The sequence below is a fragment of the Littorina saxatilis genome, linkage group LG8, assembly GCF_037325665.1.
Source record: "Littorina saxatilis isolate snail1 linkage group LG8, US_GU_Lsax_2.0, whole genome shotgun sequence".
NCBI lineage: Eukaryota > Metazoa > Mollusca > Gastropoda > Littorinimorpha > Littorinidae > Littorina > Littorina saxatilis.
The window spans coordinates 71,279,226-71,297,192 of record NC_090252.1 but is presented as its reverse complement, the minus strand read 5'-3'; the positions used below and the strand labels follow the sequence as shown (position 1 = coordinate 71,297,192).

The window sequence follows — 17,967 nt, the reverse complement described above, 5'->3', positions numbered from 1 at the left end:
TAGCATGTTGGTAAAAGATTTTAAAAGAGGCAAAGCAATCAAACAAGTCAATTGGCAAAGTGCAGCGGTTTTAGTCATGATACTCCTAAAAAAGACGCAAAAAGTCCCGTGTTTGACCGCTCTTGCGATCGACACCTGCAGCAGTAGGAATAGCATAGCACACGAACTACGAAATGTAGCTAAACAAATCAATCTGTTCAGGGTAGATAATTGATTTAACTTTCTCGTATGTCAAAGTTGCAAAGTTTTGCCTTTTGTGATTTTTTGTCGATTTTTCATTTGGCTCTTCCGTTTTTGTCGGGACAATTTTGAGGGTACCCTTATTTGAGCGGAGGTCACATGATCCCTGTAAAAGAAATATTTAATCCAAAAGGTGATCTTGATAGTTAAGTGAGCAGCTTTAACTGGCATAATTATACAGGTTTTTTTTAAAATGACTTGGGAATTAATGCTTTAATTTGGGTGCGAAATTTGTTGCAATAATGTTTTGGACAAGTTAAGTTTTCAATTTTTTCTTGGTTGAACGCTGGATAGATGGATGGACATTACGTATGCCTTCAGAAAAGCCAGAACACCAAAATGACGCTCAGATCGGATTGTTCATACTTGGAGGTGTTGTTGGATTTGTACTGCTCGTTGTCACTGTTCTTTCCATCTGCATGGGAATTCTCTTCAGAAAGAGAGGTAATTAAGTCCTCAGCTCTGCAATAACATCAAAGTACAGGATGACCTCGTACAAATGCAACACAAACAAATGCTAATTACTTCTACATCTGTTAATTGAATGACTTCATGTTTAGTGTACCTTATCTTCAGATGATGAATGAACAGTTCACAAAGGTTCAAATATGTATATAGATTGAATGGTCTGACTTTATGCTGTTTCAAAAATGTATCTCATTTCTGGCGATCAACTCAGTAGTAAGAGGTTTTAAATTATGCGCTATATCCACACTTATCCGATTACAACCGTCCACGACGTTTACTTTTTTGTGAGATGAATGTCAGAGTATGCAGAAATATCCCCACATCATCGGTGACCTGAAGACAGCAATTACCATACATTACAGCCAGGTTCAGGGCAATCCTTATGCAAGAATTGAAAGCGTTGCTTTCATTCAACATTTCACAAAGGTTGTTTCGAACGCATTTTGGGCAGACCATTAAAGTCAGATCATTTGAGATACAAATCATAATCTGCGTGGAATGATCATGCACAAACTGAAGCACATCAATAATAAAATATATTTGCTGAACCAAAAACTGCATTTCTCACAGATGTAGATGTTATTAGCATTTGTTTGGGTTGCATTTTTAGGGTCACCTTGTAGATCTCTCAGTGTGGGCCTGCGTGCTTGTTTTACACGCCATGTGTACGCGAGTGTGTGTGTATGTGTGCGTGCGTGCGTGCGTGTGTGTGTGAGTGTGTGTGGGTGTGTGTGTGTGTATACAATTTTTTATTGATTCTGTTATGTATTTATTATCTTATTTGTACATTTACTATTTGACTAGTTAAATTCTTTCTATCATTATGTTTTTTTTCTTCTTGTGAGTTATCTGCAACATGGATTTCAGAGCATACGCCTTTGTAACAAATACCAACGTTTTCAGTGATCCCTGTTCGTTTCTCACTACCAGGCAGATCTGCCAGGAGACTGCCCCCACCACCTCCCGCACCCCACAACTTCAGACGTGCAGTGGCGGACGCCGTGATATTCCACGCTCAGGCTGCTGGACAGTGTGAAAGGGTCTCCTTCGCCAGTGCACTGGGACACGACTACGCCATAATTCCTGATGACACTGATCTGAGTATGAGCTTACCTGAATTCTCCCCCCCCCCCCCCCCCAAAAAAAAAATAATAAAGTCGCGTGAAGAGTTATTAATGCATGTTCGTCAAGCTGAAGACCTGAATAGTTGAGTTTGAGAGCAGTAATCCAAAAAAAATGAAGCTTAGAAAAGTTGCAGTATGTGGGGTTTTTATGCTCCGATTGAAAATCAAAAAACAAGAAAGCTAAGTTGTTGGAACGTTTGTTATTGACAAAACAATACGTTACAGTCACAAATATATTATATATTGTTTTTTGTTTACGGTCCAATTGGCTTTGTGAGTACAATAGAAAAACAGATTTATGAGAAAGTATTGTGTATTTAATCATATGCATCCAAAACGCATATCATTATATACACATGTCGATTTATAACAAACTAGCAGACAGGGCCCGGCTTCGCCTGGATGTTTCTGATCTCCCCTCTCTCAGAGAACTTCAAGAATGTTATTCCAATAAGGATAAGAACAACTGACTGAAAGAGTGTGCTCATACATTTGAATTAAAAAGCCGGGAGATAATGTAAAAGTATTACCATCAACACACTTTTTTTTGCTCAAAAATAAATTTGACATGAGTTATTGCCCTTCCTTGGGAAAATTCTAGAGACTGGCGCAGCAGATCTAACTTCGACTCGTACATTTTGTGACAATGACCAGGCATGCCTGCATGATAAGAGTTACCTCCCTTCCATGTATAACTAATTCAGAGTTACGTCCCCTTGCTTCTATACATTTCCGGAACTGTCTGGTTAATTTTCTTTCTTCATTTCTTCTCTTCATAGGAGCAATAGAGAGTCTCTATAATCATTGTGAACACTAGGCATTGAACTGGCCTGGTACTATATAGACTCAATCAGAAGTGGATCAAACTAGAAGTGCTCAACTTTAACTAATATCGGTCGACATGCTGGGATACATAAGCCCTTCGACCCTTTTCTTGGGGGTATCCCGTACTAAAAATAGAATACGGGATTCTGGGAAAGCTGTTCATGGGCACTTACGCATTATATTCTATTTTCAATACACTACTCAAAATCTTTGGAAACGACGAAAAAGAATAAAATACAAGAATATAGAGTTTAGAAAATAAGAAAAAAACTTTGAAAATTGAGAACAAATGTTTTAGACAATTCTTGCCATTTACGTGACTCAAACTCGAGACCACCGGGACAGGGGGCAAACGTAGTACCACTTAGCCAACCCGGCATACGATACTCAAGCAAGAAAATAGAAACTTGAATTGCAAACATACATTACACGTGGTTTCTTGAGCATGTGTCGACTCGTCAGTTTCCAAGTTTCCTCATTCGTATTTGTGTTTTGTACGTTTTCATGATCTCATCATTACATGTAGTCGTTGTGATACCAATAGGGCATTTTACAAAAGCCGATGTTACTAAAAGTATAGACGGGGTATTACTGGGAAATTGTCTGCTGGAAGTACTCTTCTTCTTCTGCGTTCGTGGGCTGAAACTCCCACGTACACTCGTGGTTTTGCACGAGTAGATGTTTACGTGTACGGCCGTTTTTACCCTGCCATTTAGGCAGCCACACGCCGCTTTCGGAGGAAGCATGCTGGGTGTTTTCGTGTTTCTATAACCCACCGAACTCTGACATGGATTACAGGATCTTTTCCGTGCGCACTTGGTCTTGTGCTTGCGTGTACACACGAAGCGGCATAAGGCATTGGCAGGTTTGCACATAAGTTGACCTGGGAGATCGGAAAATCTCTACCTTAACCCACCGGGCGCGGCCGGGATTCGAACCCACGACCTTCCGCTTTGGAGGCCGGCGTCTTACCACCAAGCAATTGCGCCCGTCTGGAAGTCAATAATGATGCAACTTTTTGATTATTTCGATTCATTAGATTGAAGAAAATTAATAAAATACAAAATCACGAGTTCAGAAAAAATAAAATAAAAAAGAATAAACAAATGCCGTCGAAGAGGATCGAACCCGTGACCACGAAAGTAAGGAAAAGCGATCCGGCGCTTTACCAACTGAGCTAATCTGCCTCACGCTTGGCGAGGGATATTTTAATTTCAAATCTTACACTTGAGTTCTCGAGCGTAGTATTCACTCAACTCGAGTTTCCGAGTCTCTCTGTTCGTATTTGTGTACTTTACATTCTCTGTATCTCATTGTTCGAGACAAGTTAAATTAACATCTGACCCTATGCCCCCGTTCACTGCGTATTAGTTTGGAATGCAATATCATGTAGCGATACTGATTTCAAGCGTGACCGACATTATGTTGTTGTCTGGCTCCGAAATATATTTACGAATCGCCGAAAGGCCCTGACCTCATTGCATGAAAGGATTTCCCAACACAGACTGCAACATTTTGGATGACATACTATGGATTTTGTTCGGGACAACGATGCTCTATGGGCGGTTCATTGTATAAAGGGAAGCAAGCGGTTACAAACGGGCGTCGACAGAGCCAATGAAGAGTGATATCAATTTGTAGTTTACTTGTGGCTCTATTCGATAAAGGGGAGGATCATAATCTGAGAAGGGAAACAATGAATGAAGAACCTAAAACCCAGCCGGTGCACATCTGCGGCTCCTGGGCAGTGTGCATGCACACTACTGTATATTGTTCCTGCCTCTTGCCATCTCTGAGGTATGGCGACCACAGACACAAACACACACTTACATCCCTTGTTATATATGTAATAGATTAATTTCAAGGAGTTAATGTACATGAGAACTAATCCAAAAACAAAGAAACGGCCAACGTTCCAAAATTCAGAATAAAAAAACAAGAAAGGTACGTTGTTGGAACGTTGTTATTGAGGTTGAAAGTAGTATACACCTAATGTGTATATAATAACTGAGGTATGATGTCTAATAATCACACATACTTTCTATTCCAGGGTTAGACATCATAGGTCAGTAATTATATACACATTAGGTGTATACTACTTTCAACCTTAGCTCTCTTTGTTTTCTTCACAAGTCACACACGACCACGCTCGTTCTCTTTCTCTCTCTCACTCTCTCTCTTTCTCTGTCCCTCTCCTTCTCTCTCTGCCATGTTCTATTTACCAATAGAACATTCTTTCGACGCTGACGTCATTCCCTTTCTACGTCATTCATGTCATCATGCAATCATTCATTCGCTCGGCTTCCTGACGAGTGGACGTAAACTGATTCTGTCAAGATAAATTTTGTGTGAATATTTGTTTGTCTGTTCACTTAAAAGACCGTTGGGTTGAAATATCTGTGAATGTATTGTTTTGTCAATAACAAACGTTCCAGCAACCTACCTTTCTTGTTTTTTGTTATCCTACATTTTGGAACGTTGGCAGTCTCTTTCAATTTGGATTTATTTTATCTTATATTAATTCGCTCTTCTTCCTGGCGAGTGAGCGAAAACTGATTCCATCAAGATAAGTTTTGTGTGAATATTTTTTTATCTGTTCACTTAAAAGCAACATGTTTAGCACCTCGAAAATAAGGATGATGACGTCAACATGTGCGGATAAGGATCAGAGCAGTCAAAGGGTATCCAAATACTGAAATAGTGTCATAAAGCACCTTTTTTGAGAAGTACGTATTCGTGAGATTTTCAAAGAAAGTAATGTTTTGTTCTTCTTTATATTTACATTTAATCAAGTTTTGACAAAATGCTTTAACATAGACTGGGAATCGAGACGAGGGTGGTGGTGTATGTATGTATGTGGGTGGGTGTGTGTGTTTGTGTAGAGGGATTCCTAGGAAAGTACTTAACCGATATTCATGAAACTTCACATGACAGTTCCTGGGTGAAATATCCCCAGACCCTTTTTTTCTTTTTTTCGATAAATGTCTGATGACATCATATTCGGCTTTTCGTGAAAATTGAGACGGCGCTGTCACGCCCTCATTTATTGATTAAATTGATTGAAAGTCAACCAATCCTTGACTCAGTCCGGATTACTGGATTGCATTTCAGCTTGGAAGCTTAAACATTAATTAAAGAGTTTGGTCATTAAACATCTCAAAAATTGTAATTAAAATTAAAGTAAACGACCAAAAGATGATTTCTTCTTATTCTGTATTATCTCCTGAATCCAAACATATAAAGATATACCATGTTTACTCTCAAAATGTATTTACAATTAATGAAAATATATTAACTAGGCAAAATAATCATGATTACAAATAGAATCTGAGTAATCGTGCTAACAGTGATTTCATCTTATTCTGTATTATTTCCTGAATCAAAGCATATAAAGGTATGCCCTGTTCACTCTAAATATGTGCTCACAATGAAAGAAAATAGGCACAGTACTACGTTCGCATGCTTCGCGAAGACGAGCGTAACCCGTCTCGGTGTTTATGTGATGGCTGGTTTTTAATGTTGATCTGTTAGTTTTAACATTTACACGAGGGCACTGGTGGTGTATGTAGTTATGTGTGTGTGTGTGTGTGTGTGTGTGTGTGTGTGTGTGTGTGTGTGTGGGTGTGTGTGTGTGTGTGTGTGTGTGTGTATAAAGCGATTCCGAGAAAACTACTCGACCGATTTTCATGAGACTTCACATGCGAGTTTCTGAATATGATATCCCCAGACATATGTTTTCATTTTTTAGATAGGTGTCTTTGATGACGTCAAATCCGGCTTTTTGTGGAAGTTGAGGCAAAACTGCCACACCCTCATTTTTCAACCAAATTTTGATCAAGCATTCTTCGACAAAGTCTGGACTATGGGATTGCATTTCAGTTTGGAAGCTTATAAATGAGTTAATTAGTTTGCTCATTAAAATTGTAATAACAATCACATTTTCAGAAGCAGATTCAAACATGATTGCATTGTATTCCTTATCTTCTCTTGAATTCAAAAATATATAGATATATTATGTTTACTCTAAAACTACGCGCAGAATGGAGAGAGAAAAAAACAGTTTTAGTATGGACATGTACTACGGTCGCGTGCTTCGCGGAGACAAACGTGACCTGTCTCGGTCTTCGAGTATGGTTAGCCGAGACTATCTAAATGTAGTCTGGGCGATGACTGATTTGTACTGTTGATCGATTAGTTTGATGCCGACAGAAAATGACTAAATGTTTTTATATCGCTTCACGCGACTTGTTTTAAGCTTGCCATGCACAGCATGGGGGGGTGTTTAATTTCAATACTTGTATCTACACATTTCATTCAAATATTTGTATCACTAACGATGGACACAACATTTCTCATGTACAACACCTCCTTGAAATGTATCTGTTCAATAGACATGTGTGTATGCTTTTGAAATATGTGTTTCGGATGCATATGCTTAAACACACACACACACACACACACACACACACACACACACACGCACGCACGCACACACGCTCGCACACACATACACACAACACACACACACACACACACACACACACACACACACTCTCTCTCTCTCTCTCTCTCTCTCTCTCTCTCTCTCTCTCTTCTCAAATCCTAGTCTAGCTGGAAACAGTCAATCGAAACTTGACCAAATGTAAAAAGTTACAAACATAACACCACATCATGTTTTTCCACAGTTCGCAAAGGAGTGTGCGATTTCTTGTGATTTGAACCGCGCAATGTTGTGTTTTTCACTGTAGTAACTTGCATGTTTGGTAATAACTTCAGCACCATTGTTTGATTTGCAGGTGAATCGGAAAGCAACCTAACAAATGTTTCCTCATCAACACGGTCAGACAGCAGCATGTCAGATGACTGCCTGCATCACATCGCCTGTCGTTCGTCTGACAGCTCCCTGCCCGAAGACTACCTAAATCCTGTCGCGTCTGGCTTGTCTGATGTGACCACCGCTACCATCAAAAAAGAGGACAGCAATTCATCCTCGTCCTCAGAGGCTGTGATGTACGCAGAAAAGCGGATAACCTTTAAGAAAAAGACAAGGAAGCAAGTCAGTCTTGCACAAGCTGAACCCCCATATGAAAACACTGTAGAAAATCCGTAAACATATTTAAACAGCATCAAACAAATTTCGTTGTTATTTAATATTATACAGTCCTTAATGTTGCACTATTTAAGTTTATTTTAAAATATATAAAAACAATATTCCCTGTGCTTCACGAGACTGTTTAAATATTTTTTTTTTAATGTCTAAAGTTGAGAATCACTATTTTAAATGTATTCTGCGTGCCTGCATGCAACAGGCTCGGATTAGAATCTAACAGTTGAACCATCTAAAGATGTGCTTATTTTCTTCAAAAGCATTTGTTACTAGTTATCCCACATGGCATGCTTGTTTGTCTCTTTTCACTTTTGTAGGTGTATGGATATGCTGCGTTTTTGGGGGAATACGCTGGTTGCTAGGATCAAAGTGCAGCGTATCCATGCAGCTACAAAAGTGATCAAAGACAGGTACTCTAAACTCTACAGAGAATCGCGAGGACGTGAGCATATAATATCCCCGTCTGTCTGCTAAGTAAATCCTCGGTGAAACGATGTCTCACACACAAATTCTCACATGCTAAACCACGTCGGAAACATATTTGACAGTTTCCGATTTGTTCCTCGCGGAGACAGCGAGAGATTCACAATCACTTTCAGCTGTGGGGAAAAAGAAGCAGCGATTCCTTCCCTTTGCTTAAAAGCAAGACGGATACATTTGACGCGGTTGTGACGACACTTTTTAGAAAATTCTTGTCACAACGTGAATTTTTTAAGAAGTTGTGGTTTGGTGAACATTACGTTGCGTTTTTATGTATTCCGTGTGAATGCAATATGAATTTTTGGTTGAAATGAGTGAAATTGTGGCGTTTTAGTGGAAAAAGGTTTCTAAATACTACGTGCTCTGCTTTTATTTTTATTGTTATTTTTATAATATTACTAAATACACTATTGTAACAATTGATTTCCAGATGAATAGAACGTGTCACAGTCAAACCCGGTTATTGACTGCAAAAATGTAGGGACTATCTAAACGGTTTTTTTGGACTTCCTACTGAAAAGTAACACTGCCGTGCGCAGGTTACACATATAACACACTCAATCACATAAACACACAGAAAAAACACACGCTTATATACTAAACACACACACACACACACACACGCACGCCCACCGCACGCATGAACACACACGCACACCACACGGGTGCACGCACGCACGCATGAACGCCGCACACACACACACACATGAGCGCGCGCTGCGTCACCTATTTCTTAATAAATACTATAATTTCTAAACAACAACAACCATAAGCGATGTACCATTGTACCACATAAGTGGTGCCCATCTCTCTCTAAAGGATAAAAGTGCTCACAGCTTCCAAAACTTGTTATAAAAATCAAAGTCTTTTGGTAACCTTGAAAGCTACTCGGAGTACTGTCTCAATTATCCACCGATCGCCGTAGGTCGAAGTTCAGGACTATCAAGTGTACGGGGAGGGGAGGAGAGGGTGGAGGGGAGTTGTTACGACAAGGCTTCGTCGTGTAAAAGGAGATGATATGTGGCACGCGGATATCAGTTCAGACATGGAAATTGCTATCGGCCCATGCTCGAAATAACTTCTTTCTTCTTCTGTCTTCTGCGTTCGTGGGCTGAAACTTTCACGTACACTCGTGTGGTTTTTTTGCACGAGTGGAATTTTACGTGTATGACCGTTTTTTACCCCGCCATTTAGGCAGTCATACGCCGTTTTTGGAGGAAGCATGCTGGGTATTTTTGTGTTTCTGTAACCCACCGAACTCTGACATGGATTACAGGATTTTTTCGTGCGCACTTGGTTTTGTCCTTGTGTGTACACACGGGGGTGTTCGGACACCGAGGAGAGTCTGCACACAAAGTTGACTCTGAGAAATAAATCTTTCGCCGAACGTGGGGACGAACTCACGCTGACAGCGGCCAACTGGATACAAATTCAGCGCGCTACCGACTGAGCTACATCCCTGCCCGGCTCGAAATGACGATTGTCTATTGAACTCACAGCTCATGGATTTCCATTAAATACTTTCAGCCCGCGTTGTAGCCCGACACCTAGCTTGAAACCACTCGCTCTTTTTTTTCCATAGAGGGTGGGAGAGGAGAGGGGATACATAGAACGGAACTCTTATGAATCGGTTTGTGTCTGGAGTATGTGAGAAAGAATAATGAACAAAATTTAAAAATTTAAAAAACGGCAGCCGGTATATTTTACAATTGTTGTGATCACTCACCGACAAGAAGAACCACAATAAAATTTGATAGTGTCGAATTCTGTGATCTTAACATTTCAGTCTAACAAAAAATAGAGCAGGAAAATGAACGCAATAAAAAGAACCTCTTTTCTTATTTTGAGACATAACATTGTGAAGGAGATCACGAATAGCACTATAACAGGCAAAGTTTGACAGTGATATCCTCCACGCTTTTAGAGCGCTAACCAGAGATATAGCGTGACATAGCAAAGTGTGTTGCACGCACTGTGAGTTCAGCTCACTGACCGAGAGAGTTGACGTTGTAAATCGCAACTAGGGTATTGTTACACTTAACCACTGTCCGGGGACAGAGAGGGGTTGTCACAGTAATCGACCGGGAGAAAGGAAGCCTGAGTAAAGCACTTAACAGGTAAATGGAATAAGCATTTGAATATCGCTAGTGTTTATCGCATAAGTTGAATCGACTAACACTGTAAACTGTAAACATAGCAGACAGATATCTAAGACAAGATGTCCGCTATTTATGTTTGTGCAGTGCGTAGTATAACCTGTCTGAAAGGAAGATAGCGACCAAGGCTCGTATTCTTGAAAAAGCTGCAACATTGTGTCCTTTAAAGTCAAACTGTCGTTTAACTACCGCCCGGTATTCATTTTTACTGCCCAGTAATTATTTATTTTCCGTATGTGTCTGGCGGAAGGTCGGCAGCTACCAGAACTGGTTAATTTTAGAATAGGAGATTCCTCATGCTTGCTCCTCTCTACAAACAATATTTGAACAAGATTTATTCTTGAAAAAGCTGCAACTTATATACTGGCCTGTAAAACTCAATAAGTCCGCCAACTGCTAAGTGTTATTTATGAAACACCGGTAAGTCCTTACCGGGTTGTCTCCGAGCTGTGAAGTTAGAGGACCCCTCCCCCTCCTGTAAAGTCGCTACCTGTCAGTAACTTCACCAACACTGTCCATTAAAACCGTCAAGTTCGAATAAATCTTGTTCAAATATTGTTCGTAGATTTATGTCCCTCATGGACACACATTGGTGTCATTTAAGCACCGATGCATTGCGGTCAAATACGAGCTTCTGCTCGCGAAAGATTTCAACCGATGCTCGATCATAACGGCGTGTTGCGAAAGCGTGCTAGCGTCTTTTTATATTTAGTCAAGTTTTGACTAAATATTTTAACATCGAGGGGGAATCGAAACGAGGGTCGTGGTGTATGTGTGTGTGTATGTGTGTGTGTATGTGTGTGTGTGTGTGTGTGTGTGTGTGCGTGCGTGCGTGTAGAGCGATTCAGACCAAACTACTGGACCGATCATTATGAAATTTGACATGAGAGTTCCTGGGATTGATATCCCCATACGTTTTTTTCATTTTTTTGATAAATGTCTTTGATGACGTCATATCCGGCTTTTCGTGAAAGTTGAGGCGGCACTGTCACGCCCTCATTTTTCAACCAAATTGGTTGAAATTTTGGTCAAGTAATCTTCGACGAAGCCCGGGGTTCGGTATTGCATTTCAGCTTGGTGGCTTAAAAATTAATTAATGACTTTGGTCATTAAAAATCTGAAAATTGTAAAAAAAAATAAAAATTTATAAAACGATCCAAATTTACGTTTATTTTATTCTCCATCATTTGCTGATTCCAAAAACATATAAATATGTTATATTCGGATTAAAAACAAGCTCTGAAAATTAAATATATAAAAATTATTATCAAAATTTTTTTTTCGAAATCAATTCAAAAACACTTTCATCTTATTCCTTGTCGGTTCCTGATTCCACAAATATATAGATATGATATGTTTGGATTAAAAACACGCTCAGAAAGTTAAAACGAAGAGAGGTACAGAAAAGCGTGCTATCCTTCTTAGCGCAACGAATACCCCGCTCTTCTTGTCAATTCCACGGGCACTGCCTTTGCCACGGGCGGTGGAGTGACGATGCTACGAGTATACGGTCTTGCTGCGTTGCGTTGCGTTCAGTTTCATTCTGTGAGTTCGACAGCTACTTGACTAAATATTGTATTTTCGCCTTACGCGACTTGTTAATGCATTACAGTGGCGTGAATTTGGTGTCTGATTCCGTAGCCGAACGGTTATCGAATTCGCCTGATGCGCGATAGAGTCGAGTTCGAATCGCCATCAGGCCTTACTTTTTTTTTAAATTTTTTTTTACTCTTTGTCATTAATTTTGTTTGTTTTTGTTTATTTTCTTTGTGTGCAAAAGAGTACGTTGTAATATCGAAATTGACTTGAAAAATTAATTTTAGGCGAGAATGACTTCTTTTTTTTAAATTGATGGTTAACATGATATTACTGTTAACTACCTTGTATACGCCCACCCACCCTATGTACCAGTTTTGCCCAAAAGTGGGGGGTGAGCGTTTACTAGGTACTATACCCTTGGCAGGAGCGGGTCCTTAGCTAGAAAAACGATATTTCGGTCATTTGTCAAAGAAGTGTTCAAAGGATGCGTTATTGCACAACACTCCCTCTCTCTCTCTCTCTCTCTCTCTCTCTCTCTCTCTCTCTCTCTTTCTCTATCTCTTTCTCTATCTCTCTCTCGCACACACACACACATACACACACACACACACACACACACACACACACACACACACACACACACACACACACACACACACTAACACACTAACACTAACACACAAAATCAACCTCTTCAGACATCACTTCCCGCCAAAGATGAAGCTTTGAAGATGAAGACCATTGTTGGAGCAGTCCGCGGCACAAGCCATCAACAACTGTACGACGAGTCAGGCTTTATTTCACTTTAAGAGAGGAGTAAACGTCAAAAATTGATATTATTTCACAAGATTGTACACCGTAAGGTGCCAAACTACTTACTTGCGATATTGCCACCATTAATATCAACTAATAATCCATATCGCCAGTGCAGACCTTTAGAAAGGAAAGTTCCATCGTTTCACACTGAATTATACAAAAACTCATTTCTCCCATCTACAACACAACTCTGGAATTCTTTACCAGACTACATAAAACTTAGTAAGTCCCTCAAGCACTTTCTGTCAAAAAAACGATTTAAGTCCGCCGTGTTATTGGTATTCTGGAGATCGCATATCACAAACAATTCACTGTAAGCTCAGGCTATATATAAGTGATCTTAATAACGATCTAGTGAGACGACACGTTGCTACAGATGCATCTTGTGACTGCGTATTTCCGCCCAAACCGTAAAACACTTCCTATTAGATTGTCCAAATTATTGCGAAGCACGTCAAGAAACCATACATACCCTCCCTAACACAGTATTCACCTCCCCCCCCCCCCCCCCCACCTTCTAAATGGAGACAGACAGTATTCTCTAGATTTGAACAGGAACATTTTTTCCAGAGTACACTCGTTCATTGAACGTTCAGGCCGCTTTGGGCAAACCAGAATCAATGCTCCACAAGCCGGACAACAACTTTAATTTCTGCACAACTCCTACCCATCCCTCTTCTTTTTATTCCTTTTCTTCCCCTCCTTCCTTCCTCTTACTGTCTTTCTTTATAATGATTATGCAACGTTTATTATGTTATGATAATTTTGGATGATTAATGAGATGAGGATGATTATAATGATGATGCTTTGGATTTCCAATTTGGTTTATTTAGACAAATTGTTCAGCCGTTACCGCCTTACGTTATAATATCCATGCAGGAACACCCCTATAAGCTTCTAGCTTGTTGCTGTTACCTGTGTCTTTTGTATACATGTCATGATTGTAACATTTGTTGAAATAAACTTATGTTTAAACCAAAGATGAAGCTTTCGTTTCTTCTTTTTCCTCCCAGTCAAAAATGTATTGCGATTCTCTAGCCACTCCAGAAACCTGTTTCTGTCCAATCCTCGAAGCATGTCTAAGGAAAGGAAACAATTGAAAAACAAGAGGCGAAGCCTTCAAGGCTCACGTAAGAAATAGACAAACAGTAACACAAACTCAATCACTCCGTCACACATACACACACACACACACACACACACACACACACACACACACACACACACACACACACACACACACACACACACACAGTAAGCATTGGTGACACTGTGCAAGAAAGCGAGACACTAGATCTAGATATGTCTGTCTGCATGTAGCCTACTTACAGGGACACGACTAAGAGTAATACCTAATATTCTGGACTCGCAACGAAATATACAAACAAATGACAATGAACAACGTTTCGACCTAATGGTCTTCAACAGGTTAAAAAAAAATGAAAACAACAATACAAATATCAAAACGACTTATCAGAGAAGATGATGTCCTCCAAGCGCAAAAGAAGGGGGAAGGGAGATAAATCAAAAAGAAAAATGAGCAATGAAAAATGAAACCAAAACGAAACAAATCAGAATAATAACGCTTGAAGGGCCTGAAGTTGAAAGAGAGAGAGAGAGAGAGAGAGAGAGAGAGAGAGAGAGAGAGAGAGAGAGAGAGAGAGAGAGAGAGAGAGAGAGAGAGAAAGAGAGAGAGTGTCAACAATACCTGCGACACGACTGCCAACTAGTCTCGGCCCGCTCAAAGTAACAATGACCGAGACTTTCAGTAATTCCTTCGCGTGACGTCTAACCCTCTTACGCCATAATGTGACGTCTTCAAATGACGAAATGTTAAAGTTTCTACCACAGACATACACACGCACGCACATACGTGCGTGTGACGTCTTCAAATGACGAAATGTTAAAGTTTCTATCACACACGCACGCACAGACAGACAAAAGTTAGCATCGCATAGGCTACACTTACGTGAGCCAACAACAACAGCAGACTGAATAATCTTTATTTATTTTCCTTGTCTACAAGTCCACTGGTTTAAACTGGGGGGTGGGCGTTTACTAGGTATTATACCATGTACACCTGCATGCAACTGAGGTTTATAAAAAAAATCAAAAAAATCTCCCCGTGTTTTTATTTCATTCAGTTTGTTTGGGTTGTTGCTATTGACTTTGAAACTGACACGCCGGCGAAAACGCCGGTAACGCGTGCGCAGAGAAGAGCAAGCATCGGGAATCTTCAATTCTAAAAATAACCGGTAGCTGCCGACCTTCCGCTAGACACACATGAATACCGGGGAAAAATAAATAATTACTGGGCAGTAAAAATAAATACTGAGCGGTAGTTAAACGACAGTTTGACTGTGAAGGACACAATGTTGCAGCTTTTTAGCCAGCGTGTCAGTTTCAAAGTCAATAGCAACTACCCAAACAAACTGAATGAAATAAAAACACGGGGAGACCCTTTTTATTATTTTTTGTAAATTTTTTTGGTTTTTTATCTGTTGCATGCAGGTGGCTGCTACCGCATTTTAGGTTGTTTTTTTCTCTCTCACCTTTGTTTTTTTAAGCGGGAAGCATCCTTCTTCATGGTTATTTATTTAATTTTTTTAATCAAATGTTTACATGTTTAAGTTAACAAACTTTATCAATAAACTAATATCATGTTAACCAAAGATTTAAAAAAAACCATTCCAGCCTAAATCTTTTTTTAAATAAATGTTGCTATTATAACGTACTCTTTAAAAGAGTAAAAAAAATAAAAAAAATTACGGGGAGATTTGAACTCGACTCAATCACGCATCAGGCGAACGAGAGAACCGTTCGACCACGGAATTAGTTGAAGATAATCGGACACTGTATTGCATTAACCCAGCTAGCAAGCTTTCGTCGGCCGACTGACGATTTCAGTCGGGTGACGTCGTCAAATGTCGTGTGTCGACGTCCGTTGTCGCGCCGATATCGTTTTGACTGTGTGTAAAACTCGGCAAATGTACGTAATAAACCCCGACATCGGCCCGACGCAATGTTGCTGTCGATAAAAATATGCAGAGTTACGGGAGATAACAACTTGAATTTATTATCATTATTTTAACATTTGTTACGTCCCCTGTTCAAGCGTCGGGAACGGCGTGACATGACCCTGCAAATGCGAAACTAAATTATTTATATTTTGTTGACTTTTTCACATAGGAGTAGGATAATTAATTGTAAGTTTTGTTTGTATATTTGCAATCAAATACAGCATGAGCTCAAACCATGAGTTTTACATTTTAAAAATACGCCATCATATATATACTTGAAATACTCTAATAGCTTTCCTTACGGTAAACAAGATTGAGTGTGAACATGGCCGTCTGCTACTTTCCCGCGTGAGCGAAGTTTATTTGTTTTCTTAGTTCAAGTTAATATCGAAAGAAGAGACATTCTTGCGAATGTTGGACAGCACATTGATGATATGTTATCCGAGACGAATGTCGCCTCGGGATCTCAATCTGAGTGCTGGTCCCAGTGCCACGTGGTGGCGGTGATAGTTGACAAGTTAAAATTGTGTAGCCAAGGACGGATGGAAACCTACAGGTGTGTTCAAGCTGTTAACGTCAACTCGAGGACAACCGACGGATCCAGCGAGTAAGTGATTTTGGTTTTTTTTGCTTTAATGTTAGTTTTGCTGTTATACAGTGGGGGGGGGGGGGGAGTACATACTGCTGTATCTGTATATGTAGATGTAGGTGTGTTTTGTCCTGTTACAGTGGGGGGGGGGGGGTGGAGTACATACTCATGATACTGCTGAATCTGTAGCTGTAAGTGTGGTTTGCACTGTTACACTTGGGGGGTGGGGTGTATGTATACTGATGTATCTGTAGCTGTAGGTGTGTGTATTGCATTGTAACACTTGGGGGGGGTGTACATACTGATCTATCTGTAGCTGGTGGTGTGTTTTGCACTGATGCACACTTGGGGGGGGGGGGTGTGTGTGTGTACATACTGCTGAATCTGTAGCTGTAGGTGTGTTTTGCACAGTAACACTGGGGAGGGGGGGGGGTGTACATACTGCTGAATCTGTAGCTGTAGGCGTGTTTTGTACTGTTACACTTGGGGGGGGGGGTTGTACATACTGATGTATCTGTAGCTGTAGGTGTGTTATGTACTGTTACAGTAGGGGGGGAGGGGGGGTTGAACATACTGCTGTATATGTAGCTGTAGGTGTGTTTTGCACACAGGGGGGGGGGGTTGAACATACTGCTGTATCTGTAGCTCTAAGTGTGTTTTGCACTCTACACGGGGGAAGGCGGTGGAGTGTTGTACATACTGATGTAGGGAAGTTTTGTACTGTTACAGTGGTGGCAGCGGGGGGAGGGGGGTGTACATAATTCTGAATCTGTAGCTGTAAATGAGTTTTGTACTGTTACAGTGGGGGGTGGGGGGGGTTGTACATACTGCTGTATCTCATAATCTGTAGCTGTAGGTGTGTTTTGCACTGTTACACTGGGGGGGGGGGGAGGGGGGTTGAACACACTGCTGTATCTGTAGCAGTAGGTGCGATTTGTGCTGTTACAGTTGGGGGGGGGGGGGTGTACATACTGCGGTAGCTGTAGGTGTTTTTTACACTGTTACACTTGGATTGGGGGAGGGTTGTTCACACTGCTGTATCTGTAGGTTTGTTTTCCACTGTAACACTGGGGGGAGAGGGGGTTGTACTGCTGTAGCTGTAAGTGAATTTTGCACTGTTACACTTGGGGGGGGGGGGGGTGGTACATACTGCTGTATCTGTAGCTGCATGATATACTGCTGTAGCTGTACGGGGAGGGGGGGTACATACTGCTGTAGCTGTTAGTGATTTTTGACTCACATGCGAAGCAAAAGTGAGTCTATGTACTCACCCGAGTCGTCCGTCCGTCCGTCCGGACGTCCGGAAAACTTTAACGTTGGATATTTCTTGGACACTATTCAGTCTATCAGTACCAAATTTGGCAAGATGGTGTATGATGACAAGGCCCCAAAAAAACATACATAGCATCTTGACCTTGCTTCAAGGTCAAGGTCGCAGGGGCCATAAATGTTGTCTAAAAAACAGCTATTTTTCCCATTTTTCCCATTTTCTCTGAAGTTTTTGAGATTGAATACCTCACCTATATATGATATATAGGGCAAAGTAAGCCCCATCTTTTGATACCAGTTTGGTTTACCTTGCTTCAAGGTCAAGGTCACAGGA

The 17,967-nt window shown here is 40.6% G+C and overlaps 1 protein-coding gene across 1 annotated transcript in view; it reads left to right on the top strand.

The window, feature by feature from the left end:
- Positions 1-659: 659 nt before the first annotated feature.
- The window catches only part of LOC138974855 (uncharacterized), a 53,902-nt gene continuing 36,594 nt past the window's right edge, over positions 660-17,967 (top strand). The window contains exons 1-5 of the mRNA XM_070347579.1: positions 660-684; positions 1,639-1,809; positions 7,454-7,667; positions 8,082-8,206; positions 13,769-13,885. Of these exons, the coding sequence (XP_070203680.1) occupies positions 660-684; positions 1,639-1,809; positions 7,454-7,667; positions 8,082-8,206; positions 13,769-13,885 (652 nt within the window). The remainder of the gene's footprint in view (positions 685-1,638; positions 1,810-7,453; positions 7,668-8,081; positions 8,207-13,768; positions 13,886-17,967) is intronic.